This window comes from Scomber scombrus, chromosome 14, assembly GCF_963691925.1.
Source record: "Scomber scombrus chromosome 14, fScoSco1.1, whole genome shotgun sequence".
Taxonomy (NCBI): Eukaryota; Metazoa; Chordata; class Actinopteri; order Scombriformes; family Scombridae; genus Scomber; species Scomber scombrus.
Genome location: NC_084983.1, coordinates 20350438 through 20369371, shown reverse-complemented (window position 1 = coordinate 20369371; position 18934 = coordinate 20350438). Strand labels below are relative to the sequence as shown.

Sequence of the window (18934 nt, the reverse complement as noted above, 5' to 3'; positions counted from 1 at the left end):
AATAAAAACCTATTTCAGTGTTCATTTGGGCACCTGACATGACCATTGTTTTAAGACAGACTTGAACAATTGCAAACCCCTCCTTTAATCAATGAACATAATTCACATTAGTTACAGTAATTAACACTTTCACAAAATGTGTGATTAAAACATCTGCCAAGTTGAATTCATGAATTAAATCGTTACAATTATGGGAAATCAGCTCTTCACAATTAAAAAAAAAAAAGGAAACTTTACAAAGTAGAAGCCTAGAAGAATTTCCTAATCATCGCGTTTAGCCTGTAAATTACTACGTTTTTCAAATACTACTGCTTGTAATGCTGTTGTTTATTAACAGAGATTAAATGAAGCTCAAGAAAAAGTTAGTGTCAGAAGTGGGATTCGAACCCACGCCTCCATTCGGAGACCAGAAGTCCCGTTATAGCGGAAGGAGCTTATCCTTGAGTCTGGCGCCTTAGACCACTCGGCCATCCTGACACGGCATTAAAAGTTGGTATCAGCTTAGTTTTTATCTACAACAACCGCAATCTACTGACAAGTAAGTTGTAATATTTGTTGTTGTACTTTTAATAAACGAACTAGCAGTTGCTTTGTACTTGTTTACAATCATGTTAAGTGTTTATTTTTCACTCTCGTTTCTCACTTTCTGCGTTTGGTTCCGTCTGCGCATGCTCGCGTCGAGAATCGTAATTTCCGTTATATGTACGTCATCGGCGTACGTGCAGCGGCCATTAGACTTCCGTTCTTCAAGGGTATCCGAAGACACCAGAGCAGGCAACATGTACCGGTTTGGCAAAGCTGTAGCGACCGTCACCAGTAAGCACACTATTTTTTTAATAGGAATAAATGTTGTCTGTTGTTTTTAAGATCATCCTAAATCTTGTATTTAGCTGACTACAAGTTTGACCGGCGTCTCTGTGATGGGTGACCGCGGCCAGCATGCTAACAGGAGCAGCCTGCTAAATGTTAGCAGACTCCAAATGAGTCGTATTATGTCTCAAAATTTGATTATTTGTTCAGTTAAATCTATTTAATGGTTGTCAGAGAGTTAAACTTAACGTCATGTTTTAAGTAGCATTTGTAATATATTCGATTTTGTCATTAACATGTTATTGTCGGACATACTGACCTGCTAAAGTCAGGTCAATGATTAAGTCAGCTCATGTGCTAATGTTTGTTTATTTTTTAAATAGTAATAACAATGTGCTTTAGTTATGGAAACTAACACGTTAAAATGTCTAGTGCATGAACTTAAAAATTGAAATGTCTTAATAAGGAAAAGGCAAATAAGAATAGTCTTTTCCATCTGGCACATTCTTCAAACAAATATGAAAGGATTTTGACAGACGACTCAATAATAACAAGATACAAGATATGCCTTTTGTTGCTCAGACAATACTTATAACAATAATAATATTAGTAATAAACTATTTCTGTAATTTTAGTGCCTTACAACGACAGAGTTAGTGTTTTACCAAATGCAGTGCCATGACATTTAGATGCAATTTTTGGTAGCAAACAGAGAAAATAAGACCATTTGAAAGAACAATTTAGACAGAAAATGCAGTAAAAACAGGTATTTCAAGAAGTGCTGACACACAAAGTGATAAAACAAAATATAACAAGAACAGTATAGACGTTACAAAAAAATATACAAATGATTTTCTGCACAGGTGGGATTTTAAAGCTTTTTTTATTATTTTAACCTGAGGCAGTGACTCAGCTGATCTGATACTGCAGAGGAGTTTTTTTTATCAACAGCATTGGCGCTAAGCAGGATCCATAAAGACCCATAAAAATGATAGAATACTTCAATATGACTTTCATGGATATTCATTTACATCTGAACAATTTTAGGCTCTTGTCTAGCCCGGAAATGCCTCGTTTGGATTTAAACTGGGTGGCTTGGTGTAAAAGGGTTCACAAAATATTAAGTGTATTGTTGTTTCTCGTTGTATAGGTCAGGCCACACGGCAGGTGAGGCACGGCTCCTCTGTCCGCCAGGACTTCCACGCCAAGTACGGCAACGCATTATTGGCCGGCGGAGTTGGCTTCTCCACAGCTGTTTGGGCATATGTGAGTAGTGCAACCCACATTCATTTATAGTTAATCTGAATAGATAGCTTGCTCACAAAGCGTTACGTAGATCAACACGTGTGAGCTATAAATGGTCTCATTTTCAAGTGAGCAACACCCACCCCTAGGCTTTTTAGTATAGAGGCAGAAAGAAGAAGAGGAAGAGGGGGGTCACAATACAGAAAACCTAAAGTGGAAGAGGGCAAATAATAATTATAGCTTCCTTTTGGACACAGATCAACAGAAGTGTACACTGAGCAAAACTGACATGCCAGATAGTTGTCTGAGAACAGTAATTAAGCTCAAGACATAAAATCCCAGTGTGGTGAAGTTCCAGTTAAACAAGATACATAAAACATAGACAGTGCTCTGTCATGTATATAATGTACTGAGGCCAGTACGAGCACAGAAAGATGATTAAATGTCACTGAACTCACAGCTCTTTGACCTTAAGTTATATTTGTCATACATTGACAAAATGTTGTGAGTTGAGTGTGTCATTATATTTTTTGTTCTTCATGACACACCAAACATTACTTACCAAATTGTCACAATTGTCCCTGCACACATTCACATGTTTTTACATATTTATGATAACCACTGGGGGGCAAATTGAGCAGGTTTACTGTAACATGAGGTTGATAGTATGACTACCAATAAGTACACACATCTGAGAATGTTTTATTATTTTTACCACCAGGGCCTTAAATCATTTTCAATATAATGTCTCCACTGAAGAATGTACAGCTATATACATTAATAGGCCTAAAAATCTTGATAAATAATTTTCGTGTCTTTGTGCAGGTGCTGACGCAGACTGGCATCACCTGGAATATGTCACCAGTTGGGAAGTTGATGCCCAAGGAGTGGAGAGAGAGCGAGGAGTAAGGAGCCGCCATGACAGACCTATATCCCACCTACCAAACCTTCTGGTTGTACAGATGAATAATGAATATCTGCGTGTTCAGACAGTCAACGCCTGTGTTATTCCAACATGTTACTTGAGAATAAATTAAGTGTGATTCTACTGATCATTGTTTTTTCTTTTAAGCTGCATGTAGACATTTGCTCATATTTGCAAACAACTGTGCAGAAGAATATTTGTCATTTGAATAAGTGTACCATTCACATTCCTTTTATTTTATAAGTGGGTAAATTCTTTGGAAACATTAAGTCACTGCATAGGCACAAACGGACTTCATGTGACCAGATAGCATAAACTTGCAAATATAAGTTGTATTGAAATAATTTACTGAGGTTAAAGAGGCAATACAACAAGGTAAGTTTAAGTGATTATTCTACATTTAAGACTAAAGTAAGAGTACAGATGTATTGGATAATGTATAATTATTACACAATTTCCTCTTAAGTGTCCATAGTGAAAATACTGATTATGTAGATAGATGGTCCCTCAGTGTTATTACATTATTTGATCATTTCTTAAGTGCATGAACATGCAAGCAGTACTGCTTTATACTACATAGTGGCCATTTAAGTTTAGTAACACATTTTATTAAATGATCGATCATATGTATGTAAAATCTTAATTTAGTACAAAACACAAACATCGAAAGATATCCTCTTGGTTTGACTAATTTGGATGGCTGAAGCTTCATATTAGCTTTACATAAACTTTTGATACTTGTTGCACAGAATGAGGACTGTAGCTTTTGTCATGCATCTACAGTTTAAATTTAAGGGATCTTCTGATGGTTAGTATGAACATGTGGAAAGACTACGGCAAGTAAAACCTGGTTCACTGTTCATTTGGGCACCTGACTGTTTAAAGGAAGACTTAAATATGTTAAATAATAATGTTAGTCTGATATGTTCTTTTCACAAAAAAAGTTTAATTATTTTGTTAAAGTCCTTAAAATGATGTCTCCTTTCTTAAGTAAAAAATAAAAATAAATGTATGATCAGGAAGTATATTTCATTTCAGCAGTTCAACTGCTGAACACAAGATGTCTCCTACTTCACTGAAGTCCATTCTCAGTGTTTGTGCACTGGAGGCTTTACATTTAAATAAAGATAACTTAATGGACATGACTTCACTATCAGTTTATGTATACAGTCAGTATGGTAACAGGACAAACAGCATAAGTAATAATAAATTAATAAATACAATTCAATAAAAATCAAATTTCTTAAAAATACAACTCAAAGTATAACATCCTTGGATTCCAGCTTAATTGAATGGTCGATTTGACTTTTTTTTTCTTCAGAATTCTGATTGACTGACATTCATAAAATAGATGTTTAGCTGTGTCTTCATTTTTAAATTTTTTTAAAACAAAAATCACATTTGTTATCAATACCCACAATCTTGAGACAAATTCATTGGTGGGAGATTTATTATGCACAATCTGATGTGGAGTAATTTTCCTTTTGCTGTATCTTTATTAGTATGTTGACTGCTTGATTTTAATTTATTATTATGTCATGCATAACGTGCCCAACCCAAAGGGGCACAAACCAGATACCAAATAGACCATCCTGACGTTTTTTCCAAGCTTTAGAGACAAAACTAACCAACTTATAAACAATCAAATTAAACAACCATCCCATTCTGTCATCATCAGGTAGGTTTGTGACTTTCAGTGAAGTTTCAATTAGGTAACCTATGATTTTTTTTAGACACACAAAAGCATACTGAATACAACTTTTTTAAAGTCAGGCATAAAGCTCATTTCATACACCTTTAAACTTTTTATGCATGATAATAATAATATATAATGCATGAAATGAAATAAAATAAAAATTGACAGATTTACAGATAAATGACCTTCTATACCTGCTCATTTGATAAACACATTTCCAACAGGAATTTACCAGGAAATAGGCTTACGAAGTATTTAGTAATTCAACACTGCATTGGTTTATCTGTGTACTACATGTATCTGATTGTATATATATCAGGTTTTTATAGGAATTAAATATGAACACACTGATGAAGGTCTCTAAAACTCATGTATCAAATATGATACACTTGGTTATACAGGGTTAACGCCAGTGGGGATAAAGATCTATATAAAAACACAGCACACCTTAAATGAAGTAACGTGCTGAAGCAGTCGTCAAAGAAAGGAAGATGTTGACGTCACAGACAGACAGAAACCTTCTCCAATCATACGCGACGTTCTCCTCCGGCTCCAGCCAATCAGATGTGTGGACGCGCCCTCCGCCCCGCCCCGCCTGTGTTCCTCCTCGCTGTGCTAAGGTCACAGCACTCACTCGGTAGCTAACCAGCAGACGGAGGCGGAGGAGATCCAGCACAGGAAGGAACAGGAAACAAACAGCAAACAAAAAAAACAGCAACATGTCTCTGTCTAATAAACTCAACCTGGACAAGGTTGATGTCAAGGGGAAGCGGGTCATCATGAGGTGAGCATTTTTAGTCTAATTTACGAACTGAAGCGACTTATTTGGATTATTTGACGTTAGCCAGCTGACATTTAAGTCCGCAATATTGATGCTTTTTTGCGGTAATGAAATGCTTTGCAGCCTCGCAGTTTGACTTTAAAAGTGATGGTTAACCATGTGTGAGTGAGTCAGATCTGTATACGTGACGGCAGGAAATGAAGTTGTCACGTTTTTTCCCCATCCATGTTACGTGCCTCTGAGGAGATGCTGCATGGATGAAACTGCATATTCACAGCTGATGTAGTCCCTGAAAATGAAGCGTAGAAACATTACTGTAGTCCATTATTTAGTCTTGTTATAAAATGTTATGCTATGATACTAGAAAACCATCCCAAGTGTTGGCAAAGGCCTCTATTAGCTGAGGAAGAGGAAACAGGAAGCATTACATTTTGCAATTACAAAATGTGGGCTTTTTTTACTTGATAGACTGATGAAATAGGTATGAATGGGTTATTCATCAAAAGAGGAATGGATTCATGTAGTAGTGAGCTAGTATTTCTCCTAATTCAGTACTAATCAGTCCCTTAAGGATTTTCAAGGGTTTTTTAAAACAACAAATATTTGAGGATCAACATGTTTCACCACTTTCTGACATTTTATAAACCAAACAAAATAACTGATAGATTAATTGGTAATGAAAATAATCATTCGTTGCAGCCCTAAACATTACAGCTGGTTCAATGCCTTGCATAGAGGAAAGGCAATCCACATTATCTCTCCCTATCTGGTCCAAACACAGTCTCAGTAGTTGGAAGGATGTCCTGATGCATGGCTGAACAGAATATGCAATAAATTGATTGTTGTAATAATAAAAAGTTGGTTCTACAGTAATCTTAAATGCAGTTCTGTTAAAAGTAGTATATGCCATTTACTTGCTTGATATTCCTAGAGATTGTGATGGGAGCACACTTGAAACTGACACCCTATGTGAAAATGTCAAAAGGCCATCTTGCATTTGCTCGGCTTGGTGTTGCAACGACAGACGGCATAGGACAAGGGTCACCAGCAGCAGCAGCCCCAAACCCGCACAGCTCAGTAATAAAAGGTCAAATTCACTTCAGTTTGTGCGAGTCTCAGCGTGGACCGACAGTTTGCTGCACCGAGACAATCAGACACAGAGTTACCTCACATCACACCCAAGGCCTGTCTTAGCATGCCGAGTATATGTTTTATGATGTTTCAGCAGCAGACAGAGTACAGAGGAGGCGTTGTGACTAAGTTGCTGGTGCAGAATTAAAAAACAAAAACAAAAAAAAAACAGGGAAAGCAGGCCAGGATGTTGCTGTAGAGACCCAACAGTACCTGACAGAAATCTGTTCAGCAGCCAAATCCAGCAGAGGCCAGGACCTGACTGCCTGGAGAGGCAACACACAAACTCACCCCTCCTCTTACCTTAACTCTCACTTTTGCATCATTAAATGCAGAGTTTCTCAAGCACTTCAGAGTTAAAAATGTTCAAACATTTTTTTAAGAGAGCAATAATCTCATTGGTTGAATTAATTTTAATAGGTAAAGCTACATGTGCACCGATTAGTCGATCAACACATAATTAATTTGCCAGTTTTTGATTCTCTATTTTGAGTCATGGAAAATGCTAAATTGTTCTCTTCCAGCTAAATATATTTTCTAGTTTATTTAATTATCTTTGATAGTACAGAACATTATCTTTATTTTGTGGACTATTGGTTGCATCAAAACAAGACATTTAACGTTGCATCTCCAAATTTGGGAAATAGTGATTCACACTTTTCAAACATTTAAAACCCAGATGATTAATTGATAGATCAACAATGGAAATATTTGTTAGTTGCAGCTCTAGATGGAGCTGAGTAAAACTGCAGCTGAGGCAAATGAGGAGGGCTATACTTCTCATTCATTATTGTTTGCGGACTAAGTTAGCCATTAGCTAACTTTGTACCTTTGCTTTGTACAACTGCAGTTCTTCAGCTTTACCCATCAAGGTTTATCTCGTCCAATGAATCATTCCTGGTTGCAGATCAGCTCTGCCTCCGAGAAACTTCGGAGTCATGTGTGTGTTTGTAATGAAGGAGCAAAACCTTCAATTACGTACAGCTCCACACTCAGGAGGAGCAGAAGGAGTGAGGAAGAGTGGAAATCTACTGCACTTGTTGCACAGTTGAACCTTGTCTTTGTTCGGCAGCCTGATGTTGAGCCGCTGAATTGCTGACTGATGCGTTTTAGGCTTAAGACAATGGATCGCTGCTATAATGGCATTGGGTTTGGTATGTGTGTGTGTGTGTCAGCTGTGCTCATGAAGGCTTATCGTGTGTCTCAGTGCATCAGGTTCTCCGACAGAGGGAGGAGGGAGGGAGGAGGGAGGGAGTAGGGAGGGAGTAGGGGGGGAGTTGGGAGGGAGTTATGTAACAGCCTGGAGTACGAGGGATGCAGCATGTTCTCATGAGCTGCTAGTGTGCATCGCTGCATCGGTCGATATGCAACCAGCGATGCGTAATGCTGCCATTGAAAGCAATTTTGAATAAAAGACTTCAGTAAATGGAAATGTCTGAAAGTGTCTGTTGACAGTCAAGAGAGCTTACACCTGGACGATAAAAGATAAAAAGATAGAATCATGTATTGGCAGTAGACAAGCCTTCAATAGCAATTTTTTTTAAAAGTTCAATAGAAGGTTTGATAGTTGCACTTAAATGCAAACTGACATGAAAGTGCACAACAAATATGCAAAATTTAGTTGGATGCCTCAATAAACACAATATTTGACAGAATGTCTTCCATTTGTCTGCGGCATTGGACACATGGACCGGCACCAAGTTTTGGGAACCCTGATAAAGTGTCTAAGGATAGAAGATGTGTTATTGTACAGACCATAAAGCCCCTAAAGCAGAATTGGGATTTTGGGCTATAAAATTAAAACTGAATTGACTTTGTTGTGATGCCCTACATTTATAATGTTTGACTGAACATAATCACACATGTTGGTTTTAGAACAGGGAAATATGGCAAATCACAAACTCATGAGTCCATTTCTGTTTGCTAATTTAGTTTCTTTCTTCTCTTTCAGAGTTGATTTCAATGTTCCAATGAAGGACAAGCACATCACAAACAACCAGAGGTAAAGTCCATCTCACTTCTGAAGCTTCTTCTCTGCTCTCACAGTAAAAGTCGATAAACAAACCATTAACTTTGTGGATTAAATAAACATGGGTTCTTAAAAGGACTAAATCACACTCTTGTGCTCGTTGATTTTCAGGATCAAGGCAGCCGTTCCCACCATCAAGCATTGCCTGGATCACGGCGCCAAGTCTGTGGTCCTGATGAGCCATCTGGGCCGTCCCGACGGAAACTTTGTGCCTGAGAAATACTCTCTGGAGCCCGTCGCTGCCGAGCTCAAGAACCTGCTGGGAAAGTAAGTCGATATAGTGACTGACACTTTTTCTTCTTTAAAAGTTTTAACTTTTTTTGATTGACGATTTAAGGAATAAAACAACCTGAATCAATCTTGAATGTTCCAAAAAATGAGTGCTCAATTTCCAACAGCTCACAAGTGAAATATACCTAGTGTACCCAGTGTGTAAACTCCTTTCTATACTAATTTTCCTCCGGTAAAAATGTTTCTTTCCTACAGGATTATGAAATATATTTTTACATGAAGGGGTTTATTCTAATCAACTGCTAACCATACATATTTAAAGTAATCAGTAATGAGGTTTTTATTGAATGCATAGACTGAGACGGCACATGCTAAGGTCTGAATGTAGCTACTGTTTAACTCTCAAGTTCAATCCAACCTAAACTACTGCCAGCTTAAGTATTCTGTTTTGGTAACCACAAGATAATTATTTAACGGTCTCAAAACGAGAAGATAGAGCTTGTTCTGTCGAGATCATAAATTAAAGTGTTTGAAGAAGATAAACCATCAGAAATCATCCTCTCTGGGACTTTACAGGGAAGTCAAATTCATGAAGGACTGTGTGGGTGCAGAGGTGGAAGCTGCCTGCGCTAACCCTGCTAGCGGATCCGTCATCCTGCTGGAGAACCTCCGCTTCCACGTCGCTGAGGAAGGAAAGGGCAAAGATGCCTCCGGAAACAAGGTGAGTCTCACATGAGGTAGCTAAAGAGCTCCATCTGTCCGTCAGACAGCAAAAGAGTCGAACATAATTTCTCATTGCTGGGTCAACTGGAGGAAAACGCCCAGTCATCTCCAGCTGCAGCGCCCCTGCAGTGTCCCCCTGGAAATAGCTGCGTCACTGTCTGATGATGTCATGATCGGGAGTGGTGCAGACTGTGGCTGTATCCAAAAGCTCCTCCTATTGCCACTAGTGCACATTATATTTCTATTTTTATTTGTAAGTTCAAACATTACAAAGTGCTTTCTCTCTCAACGTGAAAAAAAAAAAAAGTGGTGTCCATGGTGTTTGCGCTGCTTTTTGCACAGAAATGCCACAATCTTCACCCTTTTAAATTAATGTGATGTGACCCTGTGGTGATTCATTAGTGTCCAAAATCTCAGTTTATTGCTCACTGCTGAAGAACCTACGGAGTGTTTATTATACAGAAAGTGATGTCAAGTTAAAGTTCAATTTATTATTTGCCACATGATGGGCAATTTGTGCTGCAGTAAGCATAAGAAAAAACACATAAAACACACAACACAGAAATACAGATTTTTTAATCAGACTGAGTTTGTGAACTGTCAACAAGAGCTGGATCAGAGCTCTGTCTATTCCAGTCCTCCTTCTCCTTAATATGCCATCTCTGCTTTCATGCAGAGGCAACGAGGTGTGACTTTGACATCTAAGTGCTGACCTCGATGAGTTTTTCTCTTTAATCATGGTGCAATGCAGATGATATAAGCACAAAACAGGGCTCACGACTCCCCTTCAGATACTGTATGTATGTTAGGTCCTGTGGTGGTGGAGGATCAGCAGCAGCCTTGACCTGTTGACATTTATTTTGAAGGTCAGCGAGCTGCGCTGGCTGAACGTGTTGCTTTTCCTGTCCTGAGAGGCCTGGTTGGTATGCAGCCGCTGTGGATTGGTTTCTACTGTACTGCCTCACTGTATCAGACAGGGAGCTTTATTTTTAGCTCATTAAAGAGAGTCACTGAGTTAAACCTCAAGATAAAGTCTTACCCTACTCCATATGATAATACTATAATCTTTAAAAGAGAGACAAATGTTGTTTTGGCAACATATATACAGCAAATACAAGTCTGGTAATAATAAATCTAGAACTGATTTTAAGCCGATCAAAAGTCAGACTCTGAGCTCCAATGATTTCTTAATCAGGTTTTTGTTTAAAGAGCTTACACTGGTCTTAAACACATTATTAGTAGCTTCTTCATTTCCGCCACTTTGCATTGTATTGTAGGACAAAAGCATTCTTCATTTAGCAGTTTTCTTTGTGTGAGTGTACTGCAGATTATAGATTCCTAAAGAAGAATTTATTGCCAAACTATTATTGCTCAATGCTCTTTTCAGATAATAGTGGTTATATAACTTATTAGTTCGTTCACATAGGGATTTCTCTCATTGCATCTTTAAATATCATGTTCTCCAGCAGAAGAAAACACTGCTTGTGGCTGTGATACAGTTAGAAAAGAGTACTTTTCTGATTTATCATTGTAATTCTATCACATAGACTGATGATGCTGCATTAATAGAAGTAAGTAAGTCATTTTTTATTCCATGTTTTCTTCGCCCTCGTCAAAATCTGGCTCCAACATTACCCACAATGCATCTTAACTGCCAACAGTTCAGTCAGAGATTCGGGTGTGTTATGCTTGTGGCAGCTAATATTACCTCAATTTTTGACAAAAAGTAACTTTGTTGGAAGAAGAAAGAACACAGCGGTAACATGTTTCTAGTTTTTACCTTTTTTATATTCTGTGGATTAAAAAGGGTGAAACGTAGGAAGCGGTTACAGTCATGCCCTGACGAAGCGTGCAGCACTCGTGTCTGACATTTGGACGACACCGAGGAGCTCATTTGACCTTTTTCTGCCCTCCAGTCACACTGTCACGACCTTCATCTGTTAAAGTGCAGGAGGAACCTGATCCATAATGACGGACTGAATGTCTTACTGATCAGGGACTGCATTTACAGTATATGGTGTTTCTAATCACACAGACACACATACTTCAATAGTTGCATCCAAGGTTTTACAGTTTGAGTCAGGTTCTCCTACTATAAATAAGTTAGTGGACTTACACAAGATATCTGCTTCTAATTTTCCCAACAGAATAAACTTTTTTCTTTTTACTCGCATTGCTGATTACCTGATTTGCTGCATTAATTAACACAAACAATCAATCATTTTTAATCTCCTAAACAGAGTCTGACAGATCTTGATGTATCTTATCTTGACTTATGATCAGTTGTAGTTGCTACTTAAAATCATAAAATCTATTGGTTTTGCTGTGGAAAACTTTTTACATATTAAACTCCACAGGCCTAAATGAGGAGGCTTAGAAACATTGGAAAATTGGGATCATGAACAGAAATTGCATGTTGCTCTATGTAGTGTTTTTGTTTAGTGTCAGGATCATTTTAACCTATTGTGCATCTTTAATAGGGCTCTATTAATACAATTTATTAATTTTAATATTGTTATTTTTGCACCTTTTTTTTCTCCATTCTTTCACATGTGAACCAGAACTACACACAACATATAGTGATTATTATGTGAATATAAATGTTCATTGAAAACATTCTTTGAATCTTGCCTAAAGATGATAATACAGCAGGTGCAACAGCTACTCACATTTTAATTCATTTAATAATGAATTCATGAATTAATGCTTGAATTTAGTTATTGAAATGAAATGGAAATATGTTTTTTTATGAATAAATGATGAACACTTTGAAGCCTTTTAAAAAGGAAATAAACAGGCCTCCACTTAAATCAAATGTCCGTCCAGTTACATTTTCAACCGGCACCGGTTCTCGTTATCAGTGTTCGTCAAGCAAATAGTAACTCTGAACGATGGTGAAATAAAGATATCTGAATAGAAACACATATTGTAGTTTTTACTAAAGGTCACTCCTTTCTTTTCTGTGTTTGTCTTCTTCTGTTATTCATTCCTGTCCCTCTTTTTTGTATTTCCTCACAGACCAAGGCCACCCAGGAGCAGATCGACACCTTCAGGGCGTCTCTGTCCAAACTGGGAGACGTTTACGTCAATGATGCCTTCGGTACCGCTCACAGAGCCCACAGGTGAGCAGGACGCAGGTTGTCTGGACACAGTGGTGATTAATCTGTGATAAAGTGATGATGATATCTTAACTTCTCCTGAATGTCCCATCTTCCCTCTCTTTTCTTTGTCTTCCTCTTCCTCTCTCACAGCTCCATGGTTGGAGTGAATCTGCCTCAGAAGGCAGCTGGTTTCCTCATGAAGAAGGAGCTTGACTACTTCGCCATGGCTCTGGAGAAACCTCAGAAGCCCTTCCTGGCCATCCTCGGAGGGTGAGAACAATATTAGACCCGAGTTTGATTAGAGCTGCAACAATAAGTCGACTGACGGAAAATTATCTTAACTTATCTGCAACTATCATATTTTGTTGTTACTTTAGAGAAATACCAGCACTCACAGTACTTCTTGTCAGCTTTGTCCTTACCTGCGGTTCAGGTATCACCACACTGCAGCGAGCCAGCGTCTTTTTAAAATACCCAGGTGACCATCCAGGAATAGCGAGTATAAGCTCATTATATAATCCCTGGTGTCACGGTACACTGCTTCCTTCAAAACATTATCACTGCTCAGCACTTATTGATAAAGGAGAGCGAGCAGGCAGAGATGAGAGGTCATACACAGATCACCTCAACGTTTTGTTCATTTTTAACTTGTTTTCCTACAGTATGTGCATTTCAGTGCCCCAGATCTGTGTTTAGTGGACAATAAAGGACAGATTTGTTTAATGTAAAAATGAAAAGATTATGTATACACAGATGTAAGATCAAGCAGGGCTTCGGTAATCAGTGTGTTTGCCCTAAAATTACTGAATTCATTGAAGAAATGTATCTAAAACCATCCTGTTTTATCTAATATTACACATTTCAGAAACTTAAATAAATTGAAACTCACAATCATTAATACATCTGTAATCAATAAAGAGCTCAGAGATAATAATCACTACATTGAAAGCAACTGAATGTAACTTTGGAGATGAGTATTTTTTCAGCAGTTAACAAGTTCACAATGTCTCTGTGGTGCTGCAGGTGGTTTTATCTTTATTAGGTCATCTTTTCCCTTTTTGGTCCAAGTTCTGGCACCACGTGTGAATGAAAACACGAAACAATGGGTGAAGCTGCTGTGATGGTGTAACCGAGCCGCATGTGGGAGTCGGCCTCGTCTCAGAGTCCATTTTAGCCTGGCTGCATTGTGCAACTGTCACTCCCGCTCAGCGTCAAGCAGTGCAGCCAATCACCTTCCAGTTCTTCCAGTTCACAAATAGAGGACATTGACCATTAGTGTGTAATGATCAGCCAGTGAGAGGCTGCAGAGGACAGCAGCTGCTTTATTACACTGATTTCAACCATACTGCCCTGCACAGTTTCTTTCCAGTCAGCAGTAAAATATAGTCAGGCTGCATTAAAATAGAAATATTGTTGCTATGGTTACCTTTAGTTGAATAAATACCTTAAACACTGAGTAAACTGTTGGCTGGAGGTATTTTATGTGGGCATGGTGTATAAAAACCCTAAAAAAATGTCCCTTATTACAAATACTGGTATAATATAGAAATACGTCATGATAGGTTGAATGACTTTCAACAGAATCTGGCCACAGCTTTGTTTTTATATGATAAACAGAGCTGTGAAGATGCCAAATAACCTCAGGCAAACACACAATGACCATGTCATAATAAAATAAAACTACAAGAATTAGGAACAGCATTTAGAGATGTAAATATCTGCTTTTAATAAAAAATTTAAGCCTGAGTCAGAAATGATATTGATAGTATAAATCAATTACTAATATATAGATGCATATCAGTGTAACTCTTGCTTATTATTCACTTTTTTCTCATCTTTCCATCTTTGTGCATCTTATCTGTTCTGATGTGTTCTGCCTGTCTGTTTCAGAGCAAAGGTCAAAGATAAGATCCAGCTGATCAACAACATGTTGGATAGGGTCAATGAGATGATCATTGGCGGCGGCATGGCCTTCACCTTCCTCAAAGTCCTCAACAACATGGAGGTGAGCAAAATGACACAGAGCAGATCGTTTAAGCCAGCATGAAATGAATCCCCTAGTATCTCAAACATACATACACACACACGCACACTCACGATCGATCCATAGTTTTAATGTGATCTCTTTTTAATACTAATCATTATGTTGCTCCGTGTCCTCTTAATGTGTAGTCACGCCCTCTAGTGGCCAAAAAACCCTGACTTGATTTTTAACCATCTTTTTTTGTTAGCCCCCGAACAGTTAGCCCCAAAGTTAGCGATGACGATTTAGCTTAATTTCACTACTTGATCTAAGTTGGACTAACCTTTAAGGCGGACCAGTTGTTGGGATGATGGTGGCGAGTAGTGAAATTTTGAATTGGGCCTGCTGCAACTGAAAATGACACTATAAAAATAGTGAGAATTTTAAAGAAAACAGGGTTGAAGTGCAATGAGCTGAAGGGGATCTAAGGGGTTGGATGATAATTCTCTGTAGATTCATCACCATCATCCTGTAGGATCATTACATGTAATCATTAAAACATTTATTATAGCAGCTTGGAGTGTTTTTGGTATTGTTTTTGACAGTGCAATGATTCCTCTTAGATTTTTTTTCTTCTTGTTCTGTGACGAAATGAAACGATATCTTGAATGACACCTGTATGACCAGACGTCAGCGTGCTCTCTTAATCGAGCTGTTGGACTCAATGTTGAACATCGGTGGTGTTCAAATACGCTTGTGAAACTGCTTTGTTTGTGTCACAGCAGAGATTGGGAATGAAGTTCATTACCTGAGTTTGACCTCTGAAAAAAACAAAAGGCTCAGTTCATTTCACCCACATTGAACATATTTTCCTTTAAGTGGTATCAAGCCAAGTTTTATTTGCCTAGATTTTGAAATATCCATACTTACTACCTACGTAGATGAATGGAGTTAAGTTTGTGCTGCTCACAGCACTGAAAGATTACATAAAAAAAAAAAAAAACTTCTCTCTCTATAAAGGTGGAACCACATCAATCTGGATAATTCACAATTTCTTTAGTAGGAAATAGTCCCAAAGATATTAGTTTATAAAAACATCTTCAGTTTCTGGAAATTGCTTCTAGATAAACACATTACTGTTGATTTATTTTAATGCCATTTTCAGTATTGTGAGCGCCACAAATTATAATTAAAATCTGATGATTATTTTCACGATTAATCACTTAGTCAACAAAACGTCATACAATGGTGAAAAACACCAGTTATTAAAATTGATTAATCAACTTCCAACTCTAATGTCAATATCCGTAAAGTACAATTTAAATATAAATATGAGAAAATATGAAGCTGCACTCATGAAGGGTTTAAAAGTTTCAAGAGTTTTATAATATACCTTCATTATCAGGCTGACTGCCAATTGTCTTTCATGTCGTCTGAAACATCAAACACCAGCTAGACTGCTTGACATTCGTGAAATTTATTTGTCTCCTCGTTTCCTTTCCCCCTCTCCTCTTCTCAGATCGGTAACTCCCTGTACGACGAAGAGGGCGCCGGCATCGTCAAGGACCTGATGGCCAAGGCCGAGAAGAACAAGGTCAAGATCACACTGCCTGTCGACTTCGTCACTGCTGACAAGTTTGACGAGAAAGCTACTACCGGCGTTGCAACCGTCGCTGCTGGCATCCCCGCCGGCTGGATGGTGAGATAAGAAATTTCATTGGCTCAAATATTTAAAGATGCACCATGATTATGGTTATTGACATACTTTGAATTTCATATATCTTGATTGTATAAATTCAAAATAGGAAGTTTTCTTTTCACAGTTATTTCTATTTTTGTTCATGTTTTCTGATAAATGTCTCCTCTGAAGGGTTTGGACTGTGGACCAGAGAGCTCAAAGCACTTTGCCAATGCAGTGGGCAGGGCCAAGCAGATTGTGTGGAACGGCCCAGTCGGTGTGTTTGAGTGGGACAACTTTGCCAAGGGGACAAAGAACCTGATGGACAAAGTGGTCGAGGTGACCAAAACAGGCTGCATCACAATCATCGGTAAGAAAGACAAAAGGGAAGCTGAATTATGCTTGTCCACTTTGGAAGTTCACTTGGAAATGATAAATTCAGAGAAAAGACAGATGAAAAGCTTCTGTTTCATCCTACAGTGCAGCCTCACTCTGCTTCAATTAAGAAGTCAATAATCAGCTTTTTTTCACCATCATGCTGCAAAAACAGAATCAGCAGGACTCTGTTACCTGCAGTTTAATGTGTGGCAGCAGGAGAAGAAAATGTTGGATTTCCATTAGCAGTAACTTAAAAACTCTGTAAATGTTGCTCGACATAGTAAAAATGCATATGATATTGAAATTGAGTTATCTATTGATTATTGAGTTATATCATTAAGCATCCACAGAAATCTGAGTGAAAATTAACATAACTATTGGAAAAACCTAATTCAAAAACAACTCATTCAGCTTTTCAAACCATTTCTCAGTGATTCTCTCGTGATCAGATTATGTTTGCTCATTTTCAGCTCAAGGCAGAGTTGAACATTCTGTCTTTTTGCATTGTCAGAATTAAATAAAACTCAAGGGTGTCACATATCTGCCATAGTCTTTTTAAGATTTTTGTGATAAACCTCTTTAATCATGCATGCATGTTGTATGTCTGCGTCTGTCCAGGTGGGGGTGACACTGCCACCTGCTGCGCCAAGTGGAACACAGAAGACAAGGTCAGCCACGTCAGCACAGGAGGCGGTGCCAGCTTGGAGCTGCTGGAGGGTGAGTGACGGAAAACATGACGAGGAACAAATATAAAAAACATCAACATGGTGCTTAGCTTGATGCCTGACTGTGTGCCTGCTCTCTCTTTGTGTCCACAGGTAAAGTCCTGCCTGGTGTGGATGCCCTGAGCAACGTCTAAACTTCCCATCAGCCCCACTGTGTGTGTGAGAGTGTGTGTGCATTTACGTGTATGTATGAGAGGTGTGTAGCGACTAAGCCAGACTTCTGTTTACTCCTTAAAACCCTGCAAAAAAAAAAAAACCACACCCGCTTTACCAGCTCAGTCTTTGTGAAATAATCCCAGTTGTGATTCATGGGAGATAAATCGACACTGCCTGTAACAAGTAGATCCTTCTGCCTTATTTCAACACGCTGATTAATTCAAGTCAAACTGCTGGAAATAACAGAATCATGACCTCTTGATAGATGGATGAAAACAGATGAAATGGCTTGTTATGTATGGTGGAAGTTTTCTTCCTGTTGACCTGCTGAATGGACGGCTGAAACATGGCAGACGCTCCGTCTCACTGCTGTCACCTGAATTTGGGTTAAAAACAGCAGATGGCTTCACTTCTCTGGGCCGGTGTCCCTCAGACAAGTCAGGATTTCTGCTGTGTTGAGCTGTCAGCCGTTCACCCATGAGATACTTAAGCACTGGCTCGTATGTGTGTGTGCGTGTATCGCTGCATCACTTTTTCCACCCTGGAAACATCACAGCACCACCACTCTCGAGCGTGTACACATACAGTATATATATATATATATATATATATATATATGAAAACGGTTTATGTGGTGTGTGCGTACCTACTGTAGATGTTATATTTTTCTGTCGGCTCTGTTCACACTAACCTCGGCTCTGGTCATCTGTCTTCTCTGGACGTTGGTTTCTGAGCAGCTTCAGACTGAGATGAGATGATCTCAGCTGATCTGTTCAGGCTAATAAAACAGTCTGTGTAAAACATTTCTGTGACTGTCTTTTTCACAATAATATAATATCATAAATATAAATTGTAATATAACAAAGACCATTCCATCATAATCTTCTCTAACTTTGATGCACACTTAGAGACAGGGTAAAGATCTACGAGTGCATCCTCTTGTTTACATATTTAGGTGTGACTTGTCACCTTACTCACATTGCTCGCTTTCACACCTGTGCATACCCTCGCTCTTACAGTGTCACACTTATTCATGTTTCCCTGGTAACCAAGTTTTTTGCACAACTATGCATTGCCTATACAAAACACTTATTTGTCAGTTTATGATAAGCAGACAGATTGTAATAATACTAATTAAAGGACCTGTTAATTGCTGCAGCTCTATTAGCTAGCTACCAATTCATTATTAGATCAAGATTTTACATACAAAACATTTGAACAGCTTATTAAATAAGCTGCTCTGTTGATTTATTATCAGTTAAAAATCACCTTCCCCTCAACTGCTGCTTCAATATTAATACATCAAAAATAATCCAGTTATAAAGAATATACAATAATACAACAGGCTGAAATGGGTCATTC

General features: G+C 38.3%; 2 protein-coding genes and 1 non-coding gene across 3 annotated transcripts; 2 read left to right on the top strand and 1 right to left on the bottom strand.

The window, feature by feature from the left end:
* Positions 1 to 366: 366 nt before the first annotated feature.
* trnal-caa (transfer RNA leucine (anticodon CAA)) lies at positions 367 to 477 on the bottom strand. Its single transcript has 2 exons — positions 440 to 477; positions 367 to 412 (listed from the first exon to the last, which is right to left on the bottom strand). It is a non-coding gene; the product is annotated as a tRNA-Leu (tRNA).
* Positions 478 to 661: 184 nt separating this feature from the next.
* On the top strand, positions 662 to 3103 carry LOC133993506 (cytochrome c oxidase subunit 7B, mitochondrial). Its single transcript, XM_062432488.1, has 3 exons — positions 662 to 816; positions 1961 to 2076; positions 2881 to 3103. The coding sequence occupies exons 1-3, from the start codon at positions 669 to 671 to the stop codon at positions 2962 to 2964; spliced, it is 348 nt and encodes a 115-aa protein (XP_062288472.1). The 5' UTR covers positions 662 to 668; the 3' UTR covers positions 2965 to 3103.
* A 2211-nt stretch (positions 3104 to 5314) lies between these two features.
* Positions 5315 to 18375, top strand: pgk1 (phosphoglycerate kinase 1). The gene is made up of 11 exons (XM_062432927.1): positions 5315 to 5460; positions 8540 to 8590; positions 8729 to 8884; positions 9425 to 9569; positions 12590 to 12693; positions 12823 to 12942; positions 14563 to 14677; positions 16155 to 16334; positions 16506 to 16683; positions 17310 to 17408; positions 17510 to 18375. Exons 1-11 carry the CDS (start codon positions 5396 to 5398, stop codon positions 17548 to 17550), a joined length of 1254 nt encoding a protein of 417 aa, XP_062288911.1. The 5' UTR covers positions 5315 to 5395; the 3' UTR covers positions 17551 to 18375.
* The last annotated feature ends 559 nt before the right edge of the window (positions 18376 to 18934 follow it).